This window comes from Agelaius tricolor, unplaced genomic scaffold, assembly GCF_023055355.1.
Source record: "Agelaius tricolor isolate 1412-34295 unplaced genomic scaffold, bAgeTri1.0.p SCAF_12, whole genome shotgun sequence".
Lineage (NCBI taxonomy): Eukaryota > Metazoa > Chordata > Aves > Passeriformes > Icteridae > Agelaius > Agelaius tricolor.
Window position 1 is genome coordinate 10,220,550 of NW_027269272.1, and position 26,351 is coordinate 10,246,900.

The 26,351-nt window shown below is 40.1% G+C and overlaps 1 protein-coding gene across 5 annotated transcripts in view; it reads left to right on the forward strand.

Moving 5' to 3' along the window:
• NYAP2 (neuronal tyrosine-phosphorylated phosphoinositide-3-kinase adaptor 2) overlaps nt 1–26,351 on the forward strand; it is a 135,686-nt gene that overhangs the window by 84,559 nt on the left and 24,776 nt on the right. For all 5 annotated transcript variants that reach the window (XM_071437520.1, XM_071437521.1, XM_071437522.1 and 2 more), the window contains 2 exons: nt 15,640–15,849; nt 23,732–23,835. In XM_071437520.1, the coding sequence (XP_071293621.1) occupies nt 15,640–15,849; nt 23,732–23,835 (314 nt within the window). The remainder of the gene's footprint in view (nt 1–15,639; nt 15,850–23,731; nt 23,836–26,351) is intronic.

Sequence of the window (26,351 nt, forward strand, 5' to 3'; positions counted from 1 at the left end):
TGGGAACAATTATGAGGGATGTGATGTGACATTTATAAATAAATTCAGTGAAATGCTAGGAAGATTTTGGCAGGTAATGCCAAACATTATTAAATATGCTTCCTTTTCATAAGTGAGCAGAAATCCCCTGTAAATCCCATGCTACACTAGCTCTACTTTGTGAGGTTTGTATTCTCACCAGTGTAAGCAAGTTTGGAACCTGGAGAAATTCCTGCTGTGAATATTGCAAGTCTGGAAAATTTCAGCATATCTGTGCTGCTGTCTCAAACCTATCTCCAGAATATGTTTGCTATATTCTGAAATTCTGCATGACTGAAATTGAATGCAAAATTTTCCAAGGACTTTTCACTGATAAATTTAAACTAAATCTTGCCCTGCAGATCTGTACCAAGAGGAGCCTTGTTGGCCTCTCAAGGAACACTCTGTCTTTGTTCCTTAGGAAGTAGAAATGTGTTCCTTATTGGCCACAAATGGTAAGAACAAGAGAGATATGAAATTCAAGTTGTGTTCATTTATTTAAGAAAAACACATTCATGTTATAAATAGACAACAGTAGTGAAAAGACTCTGGAGTACAGCTGTGTTGAGTAAATGAACAGACTGCTCATCTAATCCAATTGTAATTTGTCTGGTATTTACAGTATGACTTAATCCTGTGGGATTACTGCCCTGAGCAAGAATCAGGTTTGTGTTCAGATATTGCAGAGGTAGAAGACACTCTAAGATTTATAGAAAACACATACAGGTCTGGCATTTTATGTCTTTCAATTCTACATTGAAATGATCCACCATAAAGAATCTAAATTGGGAGATTTGAGCATGACATTTGACCAGACAGCCACACTTACATGTCATGGTTTACATGGTGATAGACAGGGGAGGCTGGGCTACTCATCTGATATGGTAAGGAAACCTTGGTCCTTATTGTCCTGTTTTCTAAAAACCCTTTTGCATGCTTTTAACATTTTAAATATGTATTACAGACAATTATGAAAGTGGGGAGAAAATAACAAAGAAAAGTAAATTGTAAGGCCAAATCAGAAATGAAAAAAATATTGGTAGAACATTATGCAAAAAAAAAACCTACAAAAAAGTGGAGACAGCCCTACAGAAACTGAAGAAAGATGTAGAACATGAAGAATGTGAAACAGTGGAAAAGATAAACATTACTAATTGTCACTGACTGTTCCTTAATCCTTTCTGTGTTTGTGTGGGATAACATGACTGTGTGCCTTAACACTTGGGAGACCCCTGTGAAATACAATGTCAATCCTCAGAAGTTAGAGGGAAACTATTTAAAGGGTACCAGCACTTGGGCTGCTGCACTGTGCTCTTTTCTGAAGCAGCTGGAAGGTGTTGAAGGACAGCCACTCAATCCAGCTGTGTGGAACCACATAGTTCCTTCATTGTGACTGTGCACACTGAGTGTCTGTGTCACCTTTGTCCTTCAGTAAAGAGGGATTTATAGAGGGAGAGGAAGGGAATGGTCTGAAGCTTTTTTGGAGCTGTATTTGCTGCTTCTGTCATTTCTTCACCACAGAAACGCTCTGTACTCCATGAGGAGTCATGTGCCTGAAGGCATCCCCACATCCTACAGAGCAGGGCAGAGGCTGCTGTGCTTCTGCACTGGCTTTCAGGCTGTTATTCCAAGGCTTTCTTTGTGAGATGGTCCTGTAAATCCTTGTCAGGACTAGCCTTTCTTTCTCTATATTGATTGTTCCCATTTGTTAAGGCTTCTGTTTCCTCACAGTTTCCTGGGAGCTTCGTACCAGTTTGGAGTGGTTATTGCAAACATTCACCCAAATGAACTGCACAAGAGAGCAGTGACCTCAGCTGTGTGCTCTGACTCTGGATGAGCACGAGGTGTGAGATCAGAGCAAGTGATGCAGCTCAGGTTTTTGTTTTCCTAAGCTGCTCTGCAGGGCTTCAGAGCTGCTTTGATGTTTGCCCACGTGGAGTTTCACTCTTCAGCTTCTAGTCACATAAAGGGAGGAAATTCGTGAATGTGGTGCTTTGAAAGATCAGTTATAGTGATTGGAAATTGGGGTAATTATTAACATTTCCTGTTCCTGGCTGGTACTGAATTAAGAATCTAAACATATCAAATAGTGTGAGGAGAGGAGGGAGTCTGAAGTAGATCAGTTGTTGAAAATGAGTTTAGGCTGACTTCAGGCAGCTGAGACTTAGAGTAGAATGGGGCCCTGAGCAATGTGATCTGGTGAATGGCATCCCTGCCTGTGGCAGGGAGGTTGAAACTAGATGATTTTTAAGGTCCCTTAAATCCAGGTCATTCTGTGTTTCTCAGTCAGCTTTGGGTTCCTTGTTAGATAGAGCAGTGTGATGGAGAACAGAGTTTGGGAGATGCATCAAATGAAAATTCACCCCATGTGGGCCCATTTAACCTCTATTTTCATGCATTAAGTCCAGAATGAGAGGCACAGGGCAGGATTTCAGTTGATGTATTTCGAACAGAGTTAGGATGAGAAACACTGGCCAAAGCAGGGTGGGATTGGGATGGCATTGTGTGCATGCCTTCTCATTTGTGTACCTGCTCTGCCTCTGTTGTCCTGAAGAGGAAAAGCTTGCCTGCAAGATGAGGCTGGCCATGAAAACCATTATAGATACTTCATTACATCCATTGCTCAACTACTGCACAGCTGCACTGCTACACTTTTGGCATTAGAGACTATTTGAATACATACCTCATTTCTAACCTCTAGGTTAATATTTTTTCCATATCTTTATCCAAAGGGATGTCAGCCTAATTCTCTGTTCCTTTTTCTGCAATGTAGCAATTGATTCTATGAAGTATGAATGCTATATTCAGTCTAGTGAGACAGCTACAGCTTTTCAGTTATTCCTGAACCTTTGAGTCAGAGGTGTACTGATTTCTCCATCACTGAAGAAGCATCCGTTTCCATAATAGTAAGATTTTGTAATCTGATGAGCCATGATATGTGTGGGATTAAATGAGGTGAACAAAACAGTCACTTCTCATTTGACAGTCCTGAAAGTAGGTCTGAGAGCAAACACTTCATGGGAAAGTGCCAGAGGAAAAGGCAAAGAGAACACCAGCTTTGAAGAGAATGACATTTGACCACCTCTGGAGGGATATGATCTTACTTCAGTTAATTCCATTTAGTCAAACCCCAAGAGGCCTACCTTGCTGCATCTATTCCAACCTACCAAGATATCAGCAAGCCAAGGAGTTGCAGCATCAGAAACACTTTCTGCAGGTGCTCCTTGTGAGTGTATACTCTGGGCAAGAACTGTGGACCCCTGCACCCACAAAGGTGATGATCTGCCAGGGTCACCTGGGGGAGCTGTGTCCTCCCCTGAGGGACAGGTCTGTTGGGGGCTGTGCCAGGCTGTGGGACAGCACTGAAAATGCCTGAAGTGTACACATGGGGATGACCGGATATGGTCAGCATCCTTCAGGAGCCAAATTTCTGGGGTAAAACAAGATTCACCTTGCAGTTCAGTGGTCTTGAGTGCTGCTTCAGCCGTGCCTGCTGTTGTGTTTCCACAGCAGTCCTGAGATCCCCAGCAAAGGAAGGTGTGCAGTGGACTAACTATTTGGGGCTTGATCAGCTAATCCAGCTAGCTGTGGAGACTCTTGTTGAAGCTGTCACGTGTTCCCCAATTAGCAATCACAGACAATAATTGGAAAGAAAAATCATGATGTGTCAGTAAGGTCTTTCAGCTAAGCCTACAAAAGGCAGAAAAACATCATTTCACCTGGGCTCTAGTCTAAAGGGGAAGCAGTGAGCTGCAAAGCAAAGGTGCAAAGGGGAAATGTGTGGAAGCACCCATGGCAGCCCCGTGGCACCTTGCACATCCCAGCCTGATAATTCCATGCCACAGCTCCACCATCCCTGCCCCATTTTGCATTGCAGCACAGTAATTCCATTCTTCCTCAGCACCAAGGGTAATGTCAGGTTTAAGAACTTGTTTCTAATGGATAAATCAATGGACACCTGTTCCTTGATTGAAATATATGCTGTGTATTTACTGTCTTGCTGCTCTCACACAAAAGTGAGTATGGCCATTTTAAGGGCATTTAGTCATCCAAGTCATTGATGGTGGGATGCTCCTCCATGCTTAGGATGAAGGAATGCCTTTATTAGATGGAGTTATTAAAACAGAAAACAAGCATTTTGAGACAATATGCAATACATTTGTTAATTGGTACCATGGCATTGTCTCATCTTCTATTTCAGCAATTTAGGCTCATCAGGAAATCAGGCCCTCCCGGGATTCTGAGGGTATGCAGAAGCATTCAAGAAGACATAATTTCATAAATAATTGCTCAGGTTTTTCTGGAAACAGCTGCTGTCTCTGATTGATGTATACAGATTTATTTATTCCTTCTGTTTATATTACTTGTCTGCTTGATAAAATTTATTTTTCTGAAGAGGAAATAAGCTTGTAAGGGGTGAAAAAGAGATAAAGTAATTCTCTCTCTGTTATATTTCAAGTAAAAGATGGCTCCAGGTAAAGAAATGAAAAAGACTTTCTCTTTAGGTTTAACGTACAGTAAGATGTGAGATGTCTGAAAGTTGTCAAAAATAGAGAGTGAAAAATGCTTTGAGTTCACTTACTGCCACCCAGTTCACTATATTGTAAATAAGCAGAGGAACACGTGCTGCACTTAAGGATGTGGATAATGATAATAGGTTCTCAGTTTTAAGTGCCATTGATTTTCCCCACTCCCCTGAACAGAGCTTTCTAAGCCAGAGAAATATCTTGACCTTTAGACCAAATCCTCAGCACTTATAAATCACTGCTTTTTATTTGAAATCGGGAGAGGTACTCCAGTTTATACCATCTGTGTCTCTGGCTTCAAGAAAATAAATGTGTCCTTTGTGACTAGAACAGCTTGTATTCAAAATGGTGCAGTGATACAGCAGGATGCTGAATTGGAGAGTTTATTGCCTTTCTGTTTCAAGCAGGACCACACAATTTATGACCAACTTATGGGTGCTCAATCTTAATGGCAAGAAATGCTTAATCTGGTGATGTTTTCCATAAGCATATATTGGCTTCAACAAAACTGCTAAATACATTTTGTTAAAATTTCCCACTGCAGTTTTTTCAGGGGATGGTGTGTCAGTGCAGGGTATCAGGTCCTATTGTGAAAGAACTAAGGAAAAATAAAAGGGAGGATAGGAATGGAAGTGTTTTGATTTAATAGAATGGTGCAGGGTTATTTATGTTTCCTCCACTCAGGAAGTTGGCGCAGACACATCGGATGAAGCGGCTGGGCTGGCAGTGCCAGTGGCCTGAGAGCATGAGCTGCCAGCTATTTCAGAACTTCTCTTTACAACCAAACATTGGGCCTGGAAATGAATCTTTTTCTGAATTAAGAGTCAGATTTTCTTTGCATTAGGATTCAAGTGCATTTTTGGTTGTTACGTCCTAAAAGTAAAACTAGAGATTATTAGTAGGAAGGTCTCTGTTTAGTGTAAAGCAGTGCTTATAAAGCACTTTGAACCCCATTTGACATTTTCCACAGGTAAGTGTATAGAGATAGCATTTAAGTCTCTTAAACCAAATCACAGGGAAGGAGATCACAGTGTTGTTTAGGAAAAGTAATCAAAACCATCCAAACCACACCACCACCCACAAACCAAAGGCTGTGAACTTTAGGATGGTGAAATACTGTACAAGTTTCAAAGAGCAGATCATAATAGTTTCCTCAAAATTAATCCCAAGAGAAAAAAACAGTTTTGCAAACAAAACTTATTTTTTATTCATTAATTGGAATATCTGCATCATAGCTAGAGGAGCTGCTTGAGGTCACTGTTAAATTAAATACTCATGCACACCAGCATATTATCTGAAAACTGATTCAATGGCTTCTTGAGCTGCTGTTATTGCATCTTTACAAGGGAAAAGGTTTAATGAAATGCCTTATCTGTTCTTACAGTGACACAGCTGTAGAACTTCTGCAATTTAAGAGAAGATGGTGGGAACTTTGTGGGGAGTAAAGGGAGGAATATGGTTTATTCCCTCACTTCCAAAATCTAATATCTCTGACTGCTATTTCTCCTCTTTATATTTCTTAAAATGGTTTTACCTTACTAATCTGTGTAACAAACACTGGCAATATCTTGGCCTGAGTGATTTATCTATCCATTTTAAAAGGACACACTTTTTTTGCCACAACTGATTTGGTTCCCGCCTGAAAAAGTTCATTTTTTAAAGACCCAATCCGAAGGTCCCTGAAGATCTACTTCAGGGGATCCCACTATAAATTATGACAAGAGGGTCCTCTCTCTGTCTCAGGCTACTGTTCCTTGCAAAACCACTCTGTACTTTGGCTTCTAGAATGTTGCAGTGAATAATAGAAACACTGAGTAGTGAATGAACACATGATATGCTGCATATTTTTGTCAGTGTATTCTCTAATCTACCCACAGAATCACTGAGGTTGGGAAAGACCTTCAAGATGGGGTCCAACCTGTGACCAAACACCACCTTGCTAAACAAACCATAGACTGTCATTTCTTGAGCCCTTCCAGGGACGGTGACTCCATCACTTCTCTGGGCAGTCTGTTCCAAAGCTTGACAACTCTCTCAATGAAAAAGTTCTTCCTGATGTCCAACCTGAAGTTCCCCTGGTCCAGTTTGAGGCCATTTCCGCCTTTACTTTCATTAGTTTCCTGGTAGAAGAAATAATATTCTGATAAAGGGTCCTTGGCTCTTAATGGAGGAGAGGTAGATGTGCTTCCCCTGAAATTTTCTCTCAACCTTCCAAGACTCTATCAGTAATAAGAAAAATCTAAGTGTTAGAAATGGTTTTATTTAGGTTATACATGTAAATGATTCAAATATCAAACGATGAAATTGCTGGGGTGTACAAACATGCTAGGTATAGATAAGGTGAAAAGTGCAGGAACACTGAGGAAATAATTGTGAGGATAATCATGCACATTAAAGAATCAGGTTCCTTTACATTCAATTTGATGTGAAGGTTCTCGTTCTTTTCACTCTTTTGAATAGAATTATCCATTCCTAATAATTATTTTATTGTAAAAACAGTAACATGCAATTAGCACTTTATCTGGCATTGAAGAATGAGTAAGGAGAACCATTGTTCTTGTAACTACTCATCTGCAAGAGAGAAGCTGTGTGTTTAATTTTACTGAAGATGGCAATTACTTTATTTTTGTGTGTGAATTTGAATTCATGACTCAAAAAGTACCTTCTTCCAGGAAATCTGTAGCTAGTTTACTGCTCCAGCAATGTTTGTGTGATTTGTATGTAGTTTGCATGTGCTGTAACACAGACACAGCCTTGTGCCAGCCACAGTAGCTGCTCTGCACATTTGTGAAGGCAATAATTGTAAGGCCTTGCAAGCACAGACATCAGCCAGAGCTGTTACAAGACCATCTGCAATTCTACTTATTTCCTCAATATCGGAAGTCTGTGCTGGCATGGCTTCACAGTTGCTTTGCTAACAAGAATAAAACCAGTTCACAAAATCAAACCTCTAATTAGAAAGTGGGGAGGGCCTAAAATAATTAATTCTGTTAAAATGCACATAAAGCCAGAATGACACAAAGGTTTCATCCTGAAACAGGGAGGAATCTTAAGCATTTACTTGCAGAGCAAAAATTTCTTGGGATCCTGACCTAGAGCCAGGCGTAGAGGCTGCACAGCAGCATTAGGTGATTGTGCCTGGCTCTGTAAGAGAGAGCAAAATTCAGATGAGGTCAATGTCCAGGAATTGTCAAGATCCTCTTTTACAGGTAACATATTGGACAAAACAAGAGCTGTGCAATTGGCATGTCTGCTCTAACAATGAAAGGCAAATTTTCTAATTCATCAATAAAGCAAGTAAAAAGAAATTTGTTAATGAAAATGTTTTTCATACAGCTAGTTAAACCCTAGACAAAATAGCCAGGAAAGAATTCATTTTCACTTCAACTTTGAAATTGATATTGTTACGTGCACATACAAAAGGGGGGGTTTTCTGTCCCCAGTTTCCACAATCCATATCCTTTACTATATCTTCATTTTTGACTAACATTTACTACTGAATCCGGATAAAAACATACTCTTTAGAAGAAATTAAAGTGTTCAGAAAATGGAAAAACCTTACACTCAAACTCCTGAAAGAGTTCAAAGGCTGTTTTTCAGCAGAAAACTTGACAAAAGAGTGTTGACAAGTTTAATATAGTCAGGACTTCCATGAAAGATTGATGTTTTTGAAGTGAAGCTTTGAAACATAAGGTCATGAACTTTCTACAAAACATTTTTCTTGAAATATCTCTATACTTCATCTCTTTTGGCTCACTCTTGCCTTATGATTTCTTGTCATACTGTGCTACGATGTGTGCAGGACCCATCAAACCATTTTGTCCTCATTCAAAGATCAAGAGTGCATTTTAAGGACCTGAATAACAGAATGAGTGAGAGGTGAAATGAATGGGGCTGAGAAGGAAGGCCTTCAAGTGAGAGTAGGTGCCATCCTTTCAAATCAAGTGCCAGGTAACAGTTGGACCACCTTTACAGAGACTCATTTTCACAGTTTCATTACAGGTTTCATTAACAGAGTTTTCTTTGATCATTATAGATTTTAGGGTGGGCATGGCAGTCTGTGCTTATGTGCAGTGTGTTGCTAATTAGCCCAAGGCTAATGGCAGTGAAACCAAAGTTTCACAAGCCTGCCACACTCAGACTTTTCAGGCTCCTTCTTCTACTTAAATCCTATCTGCTGCAAACAATCATAGACCTTATTCATACCCACCTGTGGGTATGAAATGTTTGTGCACACATTTAGTTTTTTAATTGAAAGCACAACCTGGATTATCAGCAGATCAGGGTGCAAAAACTTTGTAAGAGAAATGTTTGCAGCTCCCTATGATCAGCTAATCAGCCATGCTGATTGATATGACGCTCGTATCAATCAGCATGGCTGGCTAGCCCCAGCTGATAACTGCTGCAAGGAAAACCCTTGCTCTGTTGAAGGCAATACCAGAATTCCCTCTGACTTCTTGTAATTAGGTTTTTTGCCCAAAAAGGTACCAGAAAACAAAGGCTTCTGTTAAGATTTTTTTAAGTCCAAGTCACCAATTTCCAGCATTCCAAGGTCAGAAAGGAAAATGATAAAAAAATAAGTGCAGTGAATGTCACATAATAAAGTGTTCTACCTAATTATGTAATTGTGACTAGTCTGAATTAAGTAGAAAACTTGTTAACAGACTGCCATTTGATGTACTGTTTAGTCCCAGGACACTGCTTTTCTTTGCTCTAGTAGTACACCTGTACAGTGCATATCTTCCAGATGTTGCCTCTTTGGTCAGATGATGGAGTTGTGATATGATTTGCAGCAGAACAGGCACAATTAAAAGATCAAGCACTGAGTGAATAATTAAGAAATAGTGATGGCCCTGTTGGAAACAGGGGATTGTCATCACTTCTGTAATATATGCCAAAATATGATCATCTTGGATCAGTCATAGAATCACAGAATTAAGGGTGGAACAGACCTCTAAGACAGTTACAACTGTCAGCCCAGCACCACCACCATTTCCAACACTAAATCATGTCCTCAAGTGCCATATCCACACATTTTTTGAACACTTCTAGGGATGAAAAATGTCTCTCCTTATTTAATAGTAAAAACAGGTTTTCCTTTATTTCAATCAATATACAAGAGGATTTTTTCTCTAACTATATGACATCAAATAATGTTGAATATGTCTTACAATGGTGAATTTTTAAAAATTTGTCTTTAAAGGGACTAATGCCACCAGCTGAAGTTTATTGGAACTTAAAGAATTGCATTCTATTTTTTCAATCAGATTACAAATTTCATAGTTTTCATTGAATATTTTTATTCTGAACCTTGGTTGATAAATCTATGGCATAAATGTTTTGCTATAAATCTATCCCTTTTTCATTAGTCTTCAGTTAGTTGTACTGTGACTTTCTCTTTTCCTGTCTTGTTTTCCTAAGCAGGATTGCACACTTAGCAGGTTTGGGACAGCCACAGAAAACCAACTAAATGCATTTTCCTCATCAATCCCTCTTCCCCTCCCTTGGCTGTCTGTAGCAGACCACTGTGATCTCCATTGGATTTCACTACATAAAGCAAAAAAAGCCCTACACTGTTCACAGAAACGTGCTCCATGGACACTAAGAAGAAGTTCAGCCATGTCTTCCCTAAATGTTAGATGGTTTGTGAGAATTTCAGGCTTTCTATTGATTTTGCATGGAACTAGGTCAGAGCTGCTTTTAATTGAACAAGCTGGCTGCTGCAACTCTTGCTTAACTGTAAAAAAGGGGTATTAAAAATTGATATGCAAAGCAAACTTCTGCTTAATTAGCAAGTGGGTGAAGTCAGAATTGACAAACCACTATAGTTAATAAAGATGAGGATATGGGTTTCATTGACAGTATAATATGCTCTTTTTTTTTTTTTTTTTTTAATGGCGGAAACACTGAGCATTATCCATGTTTCTTGCATGTGATATTAATAACTGGTTATTTTTCTTTGGGAGACGTTGGGATAAATTTACACCTGTGCAGATCAGACAAAGCACTGCACATCAGGAAATCCATTAAAAGGTGGCTCTAATTTTAAATGTGTAGTAAAGGTAAATAAAAAGCCCGGGGTGCAGACAGAAGAAGCTCTGGGGCTCTCTGGAAGGCCCAGTATTGCTGTACATGCAGTGCCTGTGGAAGGGCTCAGTCAGGCCCTGGCTGCCCTGGAGCCAGCAGTGGCAGGAGGGACACTGGGACACTGTGCCTGGCCATGTCTCAGGTAGCACTGACCCTCACACAGGCGCTGGCTGCAGTCTCATCCTGCACCTGCCCCCCTCCAGGTGTGCCCTTGGGGTGCTCTGTGCTGCTGCTCCCTCAGCCAGGGCCACGCCTGCCCTGTGGCCTTGATGGTCAAGGCTGGAGGAGACCAGGAGCCCTGGCTCACATCTAAACCCCATCCTGAATGACTTTGTTTGCACCTGTATGTGACTGCTGAATTTTAGACCATTTGCTCCCCCCAGTATGTGAGTTTGAGTTCTGCCTACAGTAATATATTATTTATTTAGGTTTATAACAAACAGAAAGGAAAAAAAGGAATAAATTATTAATGTATGGATTAGCTTATACATTTCAGCTCACATCTGAGAAAGATGGCAGAGAGCAGTCTTCATTTTAAGTTCCTCAAGACAATGGCTTTTCTTTCTTCCCCCAAACCCCTAGCAGTAATAAAGGTTCTGCCATTTATCACTTAGCATTGCACTAAGAAGCCACCTGGACCTGAAATTAATTTGTGTTTAAGAAGTGGCAGACTGGCCACTGAGTTATACTTTGAATGATAGCTTTTTGGATAAGATGTTTTCTGTTGCTGTAATTTCAGTTTTCTTAGATCCAAGTTACAACTGACTCTGTTTCTCACTTCCTTTAGCATTTCCAAGTTTTCTAGTACCACAGCTCACATGCCAGCCTTGCCTAGTGGCTAGGCTATTAGGGGACCTTTCCTAAAGGGGAGATTGTACATGCCAATTATCTGTAAAATATATCGTTTATAGGAGATTTTAACCATCTCATACTTTAAATGGAAAAGTCTGAGATTCAGGTGAAATAAATAAGAAAAACGCATATCTTTACATATTGAAATACTATGACAGCTGAAAGTGCTTGAAACATTTGACTGCCTTTATGGCAGTTTAACCAACTGTGTCCATAAATATTTAAAACAGTGAATTATTTCTTGAAATTTACATTTTTATGTACCTTTTTTGTGGAAGAATTATTGAACAATAAAGATGCTTTCCATAATAATTTCAGCTTTTCAAAAGCAGCACTTGACTGCAAAAGGATTTTCTGGTGGCCACCATATGACTCAGTGAGCTCCCAGCATAATACTGAGCTTTGGTATTTCCCACCTCCATATTCAGGTTTTTAACAGCACAAGATAACCTAGATCCAGCCTATGTTTCTGCAGTTCCCAAATAAAAAAAAATTAAAAAGAGCTGTGCAGCAGCTGCTGTTACCTTTCAGCTGTGTCTCTGTGCACATAGATAAATCTGACCAGTAAGAGTTCCTGTTTTTAGGATGGATCAATAGGGATAAAGTGGCCATTTAAGTCCTGCTGTAGCTTTTTTAAAGGGTTACTCTGTGTAAAATATCCTGGTTTGCTTTTCAGGGGATGATAAGATCCCCACCCCACAGGTAACTACAGGCATGTTCTGCCCTCTGCCAGCGCCTTGTGCCAGGATACAGGAGCCAAAACATGGAGCAGGGAATGTGCTCCTGTAAGACACAAGCATTTGTGCCACTTAGCTGGCTCTGTGAGGCTACATTTGCAGCAAGGAGTAGTTGACAAGATAAAAACATCCAAGCGGCTGGCACACTCAACAAATGGGCCAGGGATGGGCTGAGACCTGGCAGGGGAGCATTCTGCATTTCTGGAGCTGTCCTGGGCACACTGGAACTGAAGTGCTCTTTCAGTTGACCAAGAAGTAGCAGAGTGATTTTTTAATTTATTTTAATTGAGTTTGGGTGTGATTCCCATTGACATTTATTAAAGAAGCTGAAATTGTTCTAAACTTCTCCCCAAAATATTTCAGTAAAAGTGAGGCAATAATTTCCTTTTTCATTCTTTTTCTATATTTGCAAGTGACCTGGAAAGTAATATTACAGAAAACTACATAAAACACTGACATGTTGTTTTCTGTCTGTGTATCATTGTTACTGATAATGATCACCAAATAATAATGACTCAGGCCCTGTGATGGGCTACATGACATTATAATCTGTTTCAATCTGCTTTTCATTTTTAGGATATATTACTTTTCAGATAAACTGTGAACTGAAAATCCCTAAGAAAGGAGAGTGGAATGTAAATTTATAAAGTCTACACAGCCAGCTGAAAACTGATTTTCTACACCTTATAAAAAATTAGACTATAAACCAAATCTTTATTTAGTCTGAATAGTTCCACAGTTTCCAGCTGGTTGCAAAAGCTGTGCTTTGATTCAGCTGACAGTAAAAACTAAGAATACACAAATCTTTTTTATCAGGCAACAAGTACAAATGTTTCTCTGTTAAGTAAACTGAAGTAGATAAATCCTTAGCTACACACTCAGCCAGAGCACTTCCACTGTGATGAGGTCTGACTGCATGTGTGTGAAATTTCAAGGGGAAGTGTTCAAGTAGTGGCAATGAGGCACACAGAGAGAAGGTTTTCACTAAGGTAGTCACAGCATTTCCAGGAGCAGCTGGATGACATAGTAAATTAACTCTATTGAATGATGCATTAATTTGGTAGGGCACTTGGAGGGCCCAATTCTTAGTTTCTAAAACCACATTCTAGTCTTCTGGCTTTCTCTTCATTTTGCTGTGAAGAATAAACTGCAATCTAGACATCATCCTGTACTAGAGGGAAAGAGGATTGCGTGCATTTCCAAAGAATTTTGAAACTTTGTTTTTATCTTTCCTTTTCCCAGATAGAGAGTGTCTTAAAGAAGTGAATGTTATTGGTGTGAAGAAAAACAATCACATATGATTGCATGCATCTGTTATGTGAGAAAACACATCAGTATTTTTGATAGCTCGATGCTGTCAACTGAAACAGTTCTAATCCTGGTAATAATTTGGGCTCTCCCTCTTTGCACAGCTCTTTGTATTAGCAGGTCTCTCTGTGCAGTCCCAGACAGATCTGTGTCACAGACACCTCCTAGCAAAGGTCCCTGAAAGGCAGATGTCATGTTATATTGATGCAGACTGTTATCCAACCTTGTACCCCACTGGGGTTACCAACTGGGAAAAACAAACACTGGATTTTCACTGCAGTGTCTTTTTGCATAGATTAAAGTAGGTAGGTGACAAGGTAGGTAGGTTAGAAGTTCATGGAAGAGGTTTGAGTTTTGAAGGTCTTTGTCACATAAATTTTACAGAATCCATAAATTTTACAGCTCACCCCAGCCCAGGGTGGTTTAATCATTTTCTCATGCAGTGTTACTACTTGCAGGCTGTGGTAAGTTATCTTCAGCATTTAATTTTACTATTAACCAATTGTAATTAACAAAATACACTAATGATTACATCTTGCACTGCATATCCTGTTAGATATTTTTACATGTCTCCTGTATGATGTTTCATTGAGAAAACCCCAAGCTGAGTGGGTTGTTGCTCACTAGGGTCATCTGCAGACTGGAATGTCAAAGAACCCAAAACAAGGTGAGATTTTGTCACTGTTGTGTGTGGGTGGGGTCTCTGCCCAGCACAGCTGTCTAGCAGTGCATCTTCCCCTGTGTGCTGTAGCACAGGTAACAGTCTGTGGGGCATTGAGCCACGGGCAAATCAAAGTGCTTTGAATGTGGTGCTTTTCTGGGACTGTATCATCTGAGTGGTTGAGCAGTCCCAGTTCCTGGCCATGGGGATGACTGGAAGTGGCAGCTCAGACTGTAAATCCTGCCCTGCCATTCAGCACAGGCCCCTCCTGCCTCAGCACAGAGCCATCTCCTGCCTCAGCACAGAGCCATCTCCTGCCTCTCAATGGCTCCTGGCGTTTTCTCTTTGCTTGGCTCCCTCAAATCTTCCAAAGTCTCTTGAAGCCACTAAAAGTTTTTGACATAGAGCTCAAGGGAAGATTGTTATCTCTATCAAATGTGGATTCCAAGACTGTAGATACATACAGAAATTAAAGTACATCAGGGGGTGGATTAATAAATCTGTGTGACTACACTCTGCTGGTGTATCACGTAAGGATCTCTTTTGGTTTGAGATATAAAATTCCAAACTGATCTTTTTTTTCAAAATGAGGTAAACAGCAGCTTTGAATAACTGAGTAGCACAGTAATTAGCTCCTACAACTAAAGAGCAATCTAATGTTTCTTCTGTATCTAGTTTTCCATGTGAATTTTTCATAGCTACAGATGGGAAAGAGCAGGAATTAATTCTTTCTCCATGCATTGCTCAACCTGCAAGAAAAGAAATTGGGGTCTTGAGAAAAGAACAGAAAATCACCAGCCATGAAGAAAGCAGACATCACTGCTTCACTTAAAAAATCATTCAACTGTGTTTTGAATTGCTCCTCTTTTCATTGACTTATGGTGTTTCAAACAGAAAGTAATTTTCTGACTCCAAGGCTTTTCCAACCAACTGCAATTTCATTCCCTAGGTTATGGTGCTGGGCACACCCAAAATGGATTTGTGTTGTTTTGTTTTGTTTTGTGGATTTTTTATTAGAGCTTATGAGAAGCACAGATACTTTGCTTGCACAATATTGCCTTAGGAGAGAGCTTCCTTCGAAAGTGCCTGAAGAAGAACTTCTTCCTAATGAAATGACAGCTGAAAAGATTTCAAATATTTGTATAAATTTTTAATAAACCACAATTTGGTAGGGAACCATTTTCCAAATTATTTTCCTGGCATTTGAAAGTTGTAACAGAAATGTTACATTTTATCCATCTGCTTCGTGGTGTGTGCTTTTAATAATTAAAAAGTGTACTGAAACCTACATAAACTACAGGGTTTTGGCCTAGATGGTAAAACCATGCTATCAACTTCCCTTAAAGGATTTATGATTGATTATATATGGAGTATTTTTCAAAAGATTATTGCATGATGTGGATGATTAGCAGTTACTCTATAATGAAATGTGAACTCGTGTATTTTGTAGAACCACTAGATGAGCTGAAGATCAGAAGCCACAGCACTGAACCACTACCAAAGCTGGAAAACAAAGAGAGAGGACATCATGGTTCAGCTTCCTCCAGGGAGCCAGGGAAAGCTCAGGAATGGGATGGAACACCAGGCCCCCCCATGGTGTCCAGCAGGCTGGGGAGATCCTCTGTCAGCCCAACCATGCTGGCTGGAGGCAACAGCTCAGGTATGTCAAGTACAGCGCAGGAAGATCTCATCAATCTCCTTGGGAGCTGAAGACTCTCTAAAGATACACTGGGGTAGGAAGCATTCAGATTCTTTAGACTTCCAAATATCTGCTAGATTTGGCCCTGCCCATTGAGTGCTGCACTAATGAGGCTTGTGCTGTGCTTGTGCTCTGTGCCAGAACAGCTGGGGTGCTAGCCTGGAATAGAAGCATGTAAACATGTTTGCCATCTACTTTAAAAGAAGTAAAGGGTTCCACCTGACATTGAAAAGGCAAAGACATTCCTAGGATGGCACCTCAGGAAGTTCAGGTATCACATAAAGTAACAAAAATACACTTTGCAAAAGCAAGGCTGTCTTACTGAGGGGCACAGTGACAGGACAAAGGCAGCCTTTGCTTTCTTCTTGTACAGAAATTTCTAGAAAAGTGACTGTGGATTTCAGAAGTCTCAGATAAATACCTATTCATTTTATTATTCAAAAATATTTACATATTAAATAGTAAATTGAATAACCATGGCATTATAATGCAATCTTGTTTATAAATTGACTAAGACAAATGGAACTGATAAATGAATAGACATCTATAAAGAGATATTTATGGCCCTTGCATGAGTATTGTATTGGTACTTTTGAGATTTCACAGCTCTCATAAAAGAGTAACTTCATTGCTTATTAGCTGGACTGTGAGAAATATCCCCTTTAAGGGTAGCTGACATGTCTAGTGCTGAAGCCTCATGGTCAGTGTTCAGTAAGTATAAGAGCAGGAATGAGCTGCTCAGACAAGAAATCATTCCTGCCTGAGAGATCTGCTGGGCAGTGAATGGCAGCAAGGAGTGTTTACACTGCTGAGTGAGTAGAGATGCTCACAGCTCACCCAGAACATCGCTTCCCTAGGTGATAATGGGACTCACATTGTCCCTGAATTGCTGAAAATGACACCTGAAACTCAGTGTATAAGTTGAAGAGTCTTTGCTGATGTGAAATGTCATTTGGAACAATCATGTAATCCAGCTTTGCTTGCTACAGACCCCCCAAACAGTCCTTCCTGGTGCAGGGAAAGTGACTTTTCTGCAAACCTTATCACTCTGTCACAGGTCTTTTTTGTGCTACTGCTATTTCCTTACTTGTGTCTTACAAAACTTCCTGGAAGGTGTGAATTGTCCAGATAAGCTCCTGGTAGCTTTTGCTAAAAATTCTGTCCCCAGTGTCTTGGACCATCATCTGTGCTAATGCACATTAAAGAATGGGTTTAAAGCTGCCACATCAAAATTTTGGGAGATCCAATAATTAGACCAAAGGTGTGTACCAACCTTTTCAGTTCTGCAAGGTGACACTATGGACCAGAGTAGCAAGGAAGTTAAAACTAAAGAGAAAGCTCTTAGCAAAATATAACACTGCTGTCCAACATTTCTGCAGCAGTTTTATTTTAAAGAGTTGGTTGATCTCCAAAAGCAGACAAAACATGTTGGCCTCAGTCTCCATTTGGCATCAGCAAACTGTAATAGTTGTTGAATCATGCCTTGATTTAGTTAACTGTGACTTTGTCTTACACTGCTAGGACTGTCAAAGAAAAATTTTATTTTCTTGGCTGAATTTTGATTCCTTTCTATAATTAAAATCTGAGAGCTGATTATGACTTTTCTTTCCCTGCAGATTTACGATATTTCATTTGATGAATATTGCCTCTCATCTGCCCTGAATATTTTTTCCCCTGTGTCTCTTGCTGTTGCCTGAGCAACATGTTTTACCTTTACTTGGTGAGGCACTGCATTGAGAATGCTGTACACAGTTCTCCTCAATGAACTTGTACATGAACTGTACCAGCTCATTCTCTGCAATTAAATTAAAACTGTAACAGAATGCAAGAAGAGTTTCATATGAATACAAATGCTTTCTGGAGTCAAGGAGATAAAGTAATTCTGCACTAGGAATTAGAACTTAGATTTACCTCAAATAAAATCTAGGCAGTCCCCAGTACAGTCATCACTGCTGTTGCTCTCTTTGCAACATCATAGATAACAGGAAAAAAGGCTACTTTTTTTTTTTTTTTTTTTTTTTTTTTTTTTTTTTTTTTTTTTTTTTTTTTTTGTGCAGACATGTCCTTGAAACACTGCAGTTTGCTACCTGCCTCCTACTTCACACTGCTACAGGCATTTATTAGGGCAATATTTAAATTTTTTTTTAATGGAGTTGAATTGCTCTGCTACAAAAGAGAAAGGATGTGAATGGACTTCCCACAGGCACTCAGCAGGCAACGCTGCTCCAGCACAGATGAGCTGGGAACTGGGGTGGCCTGGCCAAATACCTGAGTGAGAACAGTGGGTTTTGGTGGCCTCTCCCCAACTCTGAAACTGCTAGTAAGATCCAAGAGAGAATGAGCCATGTCCAAACAGAATCTTGAACTTTCTGTCCATTTTGTTCAAAGAGCCTGGGCTGTCAGCTGCACACAGTTATCACTGTCTCGAGTGTCTGATTGTTCTGTGACAGAACTTGTCAAGGACACTTTCTGTTTCTCGGCATCCTATAATTTCTTGTGGAAAGCAGTGTGATTTGGGGGCATGCTGACTTTTAGGAAAGTCAGTGCAATTATAATGAACAGCCAAACACAATCTGTAATACTGAATCTGTATAACTTCACTCCAGGAGACTTGAAGAGCATTTTCTGGAATGTTGCTGCTTTTTTCCTAACTACAACGAAGAAGCATTTTGCATTGCCACCTGCTGCTGGAGAGCAGGCACTGCCCTGCCTTTAAAATCTCAGAAATTCTGTTGCATCCTGGTTTTGAATTGCCACCAGCTTGTCACTCAGCCAGCCATAAATATTCCATCTGAAAAGATTGTAGGTAATCAGGAAGGGAGGAAATACCCACCCTTCATTGAAATTACTGGCCATCGTTGTTGATTTCCAAAAGCAATGAATATTTTAAGTTCATCTATTTGAGGATGAGACAAAGCCTGGAAAGCCAAAGGCACAAGATGCTTCCATTGTTGTAAGAAGGAAATAGCAGCAAAAAGTCAGTTCATGCCAGCCAGGTCTGTGCCACAAACCCCTACATTTTCTCCTCACAGGCAGTATTGCTGTGCTCCTAAGCCCACAAGGATTCTCCACATGAAAGGAACTTAATGCTGGGGTTTTATGTTACTGCCCAAGAGGCCCAGACCTTGCCTGCACTGGTCATTGATGTTCTCTGCTCACAGGCTCCCCTAAGCAGTGCCTGTCACCTGTAATGAAATGAGCAGTACTGGGAGCTGCACACTGAGGACATCCCACCAATGCCCGTGGTTCTGCTGTGACATCTCCAGGATGTGGGATCACACCAATTCTGTTGGAGTAAAAATATTGCCTTGGTGTAAGAAAAACACACACAAAAAACCCAAACAAAGATACAAAACACTTACTTGTATTTCAAAGAAGCCAGGAAATAGCAAACAAACACAGCCAAATCCTACAACAAAAGCTTTACAAAGAAAACACCCATATTTCAGCATACAAAGTATATTCCACTAACAGCTTTTCCCTTTGGGCAAAATATCCCCTAAACCCAAACAGGGGGTTCCTTTCCAGACATGGTTTTGCTCATTACCTGACTTGGGTTTGAGACTTGCAAAACTTTTGACCTATGGATATCTGGTAACATTGAGTTCCACAGGTTCAGTGCTCCCCTTGTGAAAACTGCTCAGTTTGATGTGCTGCTGTGATATTTTAGCACTAACTGGCTTCTGCCAATAGCAAAGTACTAAATGCTTTTTTTAGATAGCATAATACTATATAGTTTATTGCACCATAATGTTTCATAACTTCAAGCTGTACTTCAGCTTACTCAGCTCTTTTTAGGCCAGTATGAAGACACTTGGTGTGATGTATTTTTCCAGCATACATGCTTTCTTTTTCTTCTTTTTCTTCTTTTTTTTTTTATGTGATTGCTCCCAGCCTGTCACATTGCCTTGTTTAATTCAAAATGCATTTCTTGGCAGCTGTAGCAAATAAGCAATATTTCTCTTTTCATGTACAAAGAAGAGACTGTGACAGGATAAGGAGCTTCTCCAATGTAAGTGACAGCCAGAGCATTTTTTTGAATTAAGATTAGGATAGGCAGAATGAAGCCTTCCTTGGATGGATAAAGAACTCTTCCCATTAAGATCCAAAAATTAAAATTGTGAAGGGTTGTTGTACTTCTGGAAAATATAGAAAGCCATAGCACGTTGGTATAAAACTGATTGAAAATATTTCCATAAAATCTTGTGGCATTTCAGCACTGTGTATTATTGAGGAAAATCCTACAACACCCCATGTCCCAAATACAATCAGCCAAGCCTCGACATCTTTAGTCATGCTGGCAGCCCCTGCAGTTTTGGAAAACCAGCCATTTATATGAGTGCTTAGACACATAATTAAATACACAACTTTAAGGCAATCCTATTTGTGCTTGAAAAGCCTGTATTTCTGTGTTGCACAGTCTCTCTCAAAATTCTCATCCTTAATGCTGCCCTTTGGAACTAAATGCTTGCCTGGTTCCATGTGTAACCCTCCTGGTGCTGAGTTTAAACCCAAGAGTGCAGTGATGCTCAGCCCATTGCAGCTGATTTTGTCTGTGGGTTTGGTGTCAGGGGGCTGTGGTCCCACTCCACTGTCTGAGTGTTGTGGGCACTGTGGGTGCCTTGAGAGGGGACTGAGACCCACTGTGCCCCCCTAACACTGTATCTGGCTCCCAGAGACCTGCAGTGCACTTTTCAAATCATGTCACTGTGAGAGATGCGACATTTGAAGCTGTGCAAAATAACACCGCTAAATTTCCAAATACACCAAGTGAATTTTATGAACAGTTTTGTGCATAATATTTCACAGGCTCCTGGCTACCCCCAAGAATCTGCTGAATTCAGACCTCATGCTGCCCATTGATTGCAAAGAGCATCTCTAAAGGCTGCTCACATGCCCTGCATCCCCTGGCCTACAGGGCCTTCCCCATGTGCCTCTCAGGATGGCAGATAGAACTCAGCTCCACACAATGAAATTCTGTCACTAAGAGACTTCTCAAGATGTCCAAGAATACTCATTTCAGATGTTAATACTGAGCTGTCTCAGTATCATCCACAAGAGATAAACACGAATTTCTAAATGCTAGAAACCATCCCTGATATTTACTAGCAGTAGTTTTTCCTTTAAGATTCTTGGCATTGAATAGGAAAACCCAGATAGCCCCAGCAGAGTGAATAAGCTGCCCATAGCTGAAAAATAACATGCTGCAGAATACAGAGCAGTGAGTTGTGCAGCACTTAAAGAACAGACCTTTTATGGACTATTTTTCCCCCAAGTGGTGTGCTGTTACGCAGACCACTAATTACAGTAGAATACAGTATTTATTTGGTCTAAAAATATTGCCACTGATACAAGAAAAAGCTAGATGGAGCCATGTCTGAAGCACCTTTTGGTGAGGATCACCATGGAAATCACAATAGTTTCCTTAATACTGGAACATATATTACAGGGAGATAAAGGAACTAATACTTCATCTGTGTGATAGGTTTTATTACTTTGATGCCAGATGAAAGGAGTCTCTTTGGCAAGGAAATGGTAATCTCTTGCTGTTGCTCACAGATCCAAACTGGAAATTATGACACTTCTTTCTGCTTTCCTAAAGCAAAGAAAATAATTCAGAAGCATAGTCAGACAGTGTCTTGGAGTTTTTTATGCACTGAGTGTCTGATTCTGCTTGTCACAGCAGAAATAGAATCTTTACTTAGCAGTAAAGAAAAACAACTGAAAAAATCCCAATTCTTGTCCTTTCTGAAACCCCAGCAGAATTCCAAGAGATGAGATGAGATATAATAATGAGATCCATTATTATATCTATATTACTGAAAGGAACAGTCAGAAATCTGGCACACAGACAGTGTGAAATCAGAACAAAAACAAACCTAATCAACCTTCAGAGTAACTGCCCAAGTCCAAAAAAAGCAAAGCAGCAGACTGTGTACAAAAGCAAGGTTATGGAGGAGGCCAGTCTGCCCCTTTCTGTGTGCCTGTGGCTGTGTTGACTCGCGGTGTGTTTACAGACTCACTCGGAGAGAGTGAACTGAATAATGCATTCGGCAAGCAGCATAAATATTTTTGCTGCTCAGCCAGCTGGATGTTAACTAACCTATTAATATTTAGTTGATGAATATTCACCCATACAGATGCTTTCATTGGTCTAAGTGCTCCAGAATAAGTGGATAACTCTTCTCCATGCTCTATTGAATTCTGAAATATCTGAAGAAAATAAGCATTGAAGGTGACAATGAGAAAGCATCAGTGAGAGTGGAAGAATCCATTTCAGCATGGTGCTGGTATGTGGAGTAATGTGCCAGCTGTCCTCAAGTTTCCAAAGTGTGCCAAATGACTTCAAGGTCATGCAGGCAATAGGCATCTTCTTCCTTTCAAGCTGTGGCCCAACCAGTGGCCAGTGGTGATACTAGAGACCCACATAGGAAATAGAGAAATCAGTGTAAAACAAACACAGACAAAGCAGCTCTTTAAATGAGGCATGACAAAATAAATTTCAGACAGACACAGGGAAAAGATGTGCTTCAGAGACAAACTTGCTAAACCACAACTGCACGAAGCATAGGTCCTTCCTTTCTTCTTGAAAACATAGAATTGGATAGGAAGAATTCTTCAAATCTTATTTTAAAAAAACCTAGAAATTCTTTAAATTCTGATGAAGCATGGTATTGTAATTACTTGTTATTCATGGCAAAGCAGCACTGCCAATGTGAACAGTGAGACTCTGTTATTGGACCAAATCTATCTGGTGAGTCCAAATGTTTTCGGTGTTTGTCCACTAAATACAAAAAGCAGGTGCAGGGTTGGGAAGAAGGTTTATGAAACATGAGGAGAATGAACACATTGCTCTGAGCAAAGTCATAGACTGAGAGCTGCTTCCTCAGCCATATAAAGGAAATGCAAGGACAAAAACATTTCTTGGGCAGAAACAGGCAGATCCCTTTTTCAGAAAATGGCAGATTCCCCCAGACCAGCTGAACACTAGGGTAGTACATGGATGTCAGCCTGGCTTAGATATAAAAACTTTCATCCAGGCCTCCTGAACTGCATGGTCACCTCATTGTCAGTGTGTACAATAGTAACCTGTGCTGGAAATCAATGGGGAGCCTTCTCAGAAATTACTCCATATAAAGCAGTAGAAGGAAAATCAAATAACACTGTCATTTTTGTGAAGTTCTTCTCTGAAATTGAGCTTTCTCTCAAGGCAACCATTGCTTCTGTTATCATCTTGATTCTGGGCAACTGACTTTGCCACTGCTGATGTTTTGATTTTTCTCTTCTTCCTACTTTATGTCTCTCAATTCATTGCTACTGACATGAGATTCCCAAGAATTTTTGGTGTCATTCCAAATCCCCAAGTGTGACAGCATCCTCACCACTTTTACATACCTCCTCCTTTATTTTCTGGCATTTCATGCTTTCCTTCAGCACAAGCAGTCTTTGGGCTGTCATGTCCCTCAGCTCTGGGATGGAGAGGTGAAACCAGAAGCCTCTGTAACTCCCTTAATCACTGCTGTATTACATGAAGAGTAGAAAAGGTGCTGGGGAGCAGGGAAGTGGGGAAACAGGAATGCTTCTTTTGTATTCTTCCTGTCTGCTGTTTTATGCTCTGTCCTTCAGAGATGCCAGAGCAAAGAGGCCAGGACATGGCATGAGTCCTGCCTGAATCCCTCTCCTGATCTCAACTTCTGCTCGTGATTCAGCCGTATGTCCAAGACTTTAACTGGTTACCGAGGCCGGAGTCTCCATTTCAAGGGAATCCTGGAAGCACAGTGTTTCAGCTGGCTGCAGCAGTCCCCTGCTCCTGCTCACTGGTGTTCCTCTCTCTCCCTTGCAGAGTCCAAGTCGAGTTGCCGGCTGGGCCGCTCCGCGAGCACGTCAGGAGTGCCTCCTGCGTCGGTGGCGCCGCTCCGGCAGCCCGGCGAGCTCCAGCCGAGCCAGGTACCATCGTTAGCCAATCGGGAATGACTCCATGTGCTGCAACATGCCAAATGTCCCCACCTCTCTGTCTGTCATTTGTTACAGTAAATGGTTCTTTTGCTTTATGTCTTTATTTTCTGTGCGTGTGCGTGCATCTGTGTGTGCGCATCTCCCATTGGCAATGAAATTCCGCTGGCCACAGCCAGCAGAATTTTCTTTGCTCTTAATTCCTCGTATCTTTTTCTGTCTTCATTCTGTAATATAAATGTAGTAAAACTGTACAGTATGAACTGGCTGGGTTTTTTATTTTTTCATGCTTTCTGTACTTTTTTACTGTCTTAAAATTTATCAAACTTTGATAAATTTAATCTATGTTTTTATGTAAATTTCTTTTAAATGTCTCGTCTAGAGCACTTACACCAATGTTGTCAATGACTTGTACATACTTGACTTCTGCCCAGTTGTACTTTAATATTTGTGCCAGTCTCACATCTGGTTGGAGCTTAATGCATGATTGTATTACACTGTGATTTATCACTGTCCTGAAAACTGCTCTTACAGCAAGTGATTTTGTTTAGTTGAGGCAGCTAGACTCTCTTCAGCTATAGACCATGTAATTCTTACAGGACTATTAAATAGTCCACTGTAGTTATATTTATTGTATATTGTTAGGAACCAAAAAAAAAAAAAAAAAAAACAAACAACCAAATCAAAGGAGCAACATCTCCTTTTATCTTAAACAGAGATACTTTTTTTGTCGTCATCAGAAACAAAACTGCCACATACGAAAAAATGAAAGTGTTTGGGTTTGGCAAATTTCTCCAGTAGAGAGAAAATGGAAAAGTAATAAAGACATGGGAAACCTATACTTACCTTTATTTTATATGCTAATACTGATATTGTAACATTTTGTTGCACAGACCTGTATTATTAATTTGACAGAACTAGCTGAGAGTAGCAATTGAAAGAAGAGGTTTTGCTTAAACACCATGTGAATGGCTTCTGTCAAAGCACTGTGGCACTGCATCACTGGTGTGTATGTGTGGGGTGTGTGTGCACAAGGAGACAGGAGCACAGATGGATTTAGGTGCACATGCATATGTGTATGCACACACAGGCACCCTTATTTTGATGGAGAATTTTTGTCTGGCTTTCAGGGAGTTAGTCCCCAAAATACTATTGAATGTCACTGAGGTTTGAGTGGAATTCTCCCTGAGGACTGCTTTGCAATAATCACATATTTGTGTTTGTATCTTGGTGAGTTGCTCCAATTATGTCTCGACCAAAGCAAAGACCACAAGACTAAGTTGATTTACTCACTCCAGACAGCCAGCAACTTGTTAGGAAGGTTATATTTGGATAGCCAAGTCTGTACAGGTTACAGCTCTGTAACCTGTATGAACTGATATGATTGTATTACTTCTGAGTGCTGCCAGACATGAAGACTGAGAGAACCCTGCACATTTCTAAAGCATGTTTTACATAAGCAAATCAAATCTATAATGGAGATTCAAAATGACGGCCCACCTAAATAACACATCAAGTGTTCCTTCATCTAAGGAAGAAATTAGGGTAATTGTACTTCCAAAGGATTTCAGTGTCCCAGTGTTCATGTAGTATATATTTTTGATTAAATGGGTTTTACAGCACTCCTGATGCTTTGCTGTTTACTCAGTGGCAAAGGCACCTTGGGTGTTTTGAAGGGATTTTAGCCTGTCAGTTTATACTAAGAACTAAACAATAAGCCTTGAAAGCAGAAGCTGATGTGATAGAAGAGATAATGAGCCTCTTAGAAGCTGCAGCCAGGGTTCACTGAAACTGTGGAGGGAAAAATCCACCTCAATTCATACAGAAGAAAGGAACAAAGATGATAAGAGGAATTTTCGAGTGACTGTAGAAGGGTGATCTTGTTAATTGAATAATGTATGGTACGGTCATGACTTCATGAAAAACAAGAAAAAACAGTACAAGATTTCTCTCCCTAAATCTTCCCTTCCAGCTGACAATCTCTTACTGTCCATCTATTATATTGCCATTTACTATGATAGCATAATTTTTAAAGGTGTGGATTTGACCCTGATTTCAGAGGAATGACAAAAGTCTTATCTCCGTGGCAGATACAAACATTGATTGTTCTTTCAACACCTGTTCTATCTTAATGTGCAAATAATGGTTGATGGGTGAAATGTGTTTCCAACAGCTGGGCTGTTAGCCCATTCTCAATCTGCTGGGTTGTGGCATACAGGGTATCTATTTTTGTGTGCTGTGGCTATTGATTGTATTGATACTGCTTTCCTTAACAATATCATAATGAGCAAATTAGACTTTCCAAAAGATTAAGATGTATTGTGTTATTCCCCTCTTTGTTGATCAGATGGGCACAGCTAACATTCAAACAGGAATATAAGATCTGGGAAAGGGCAAATTGCTGTTAATTGGTTTTCTCAAATCTTCATGAATCCCAGACTTGTGGTTTTCAAAATGCTTAATTTGGAGAAAAAAGACAAATTTGCAACTGAGTTCTCAAAACCCATCAT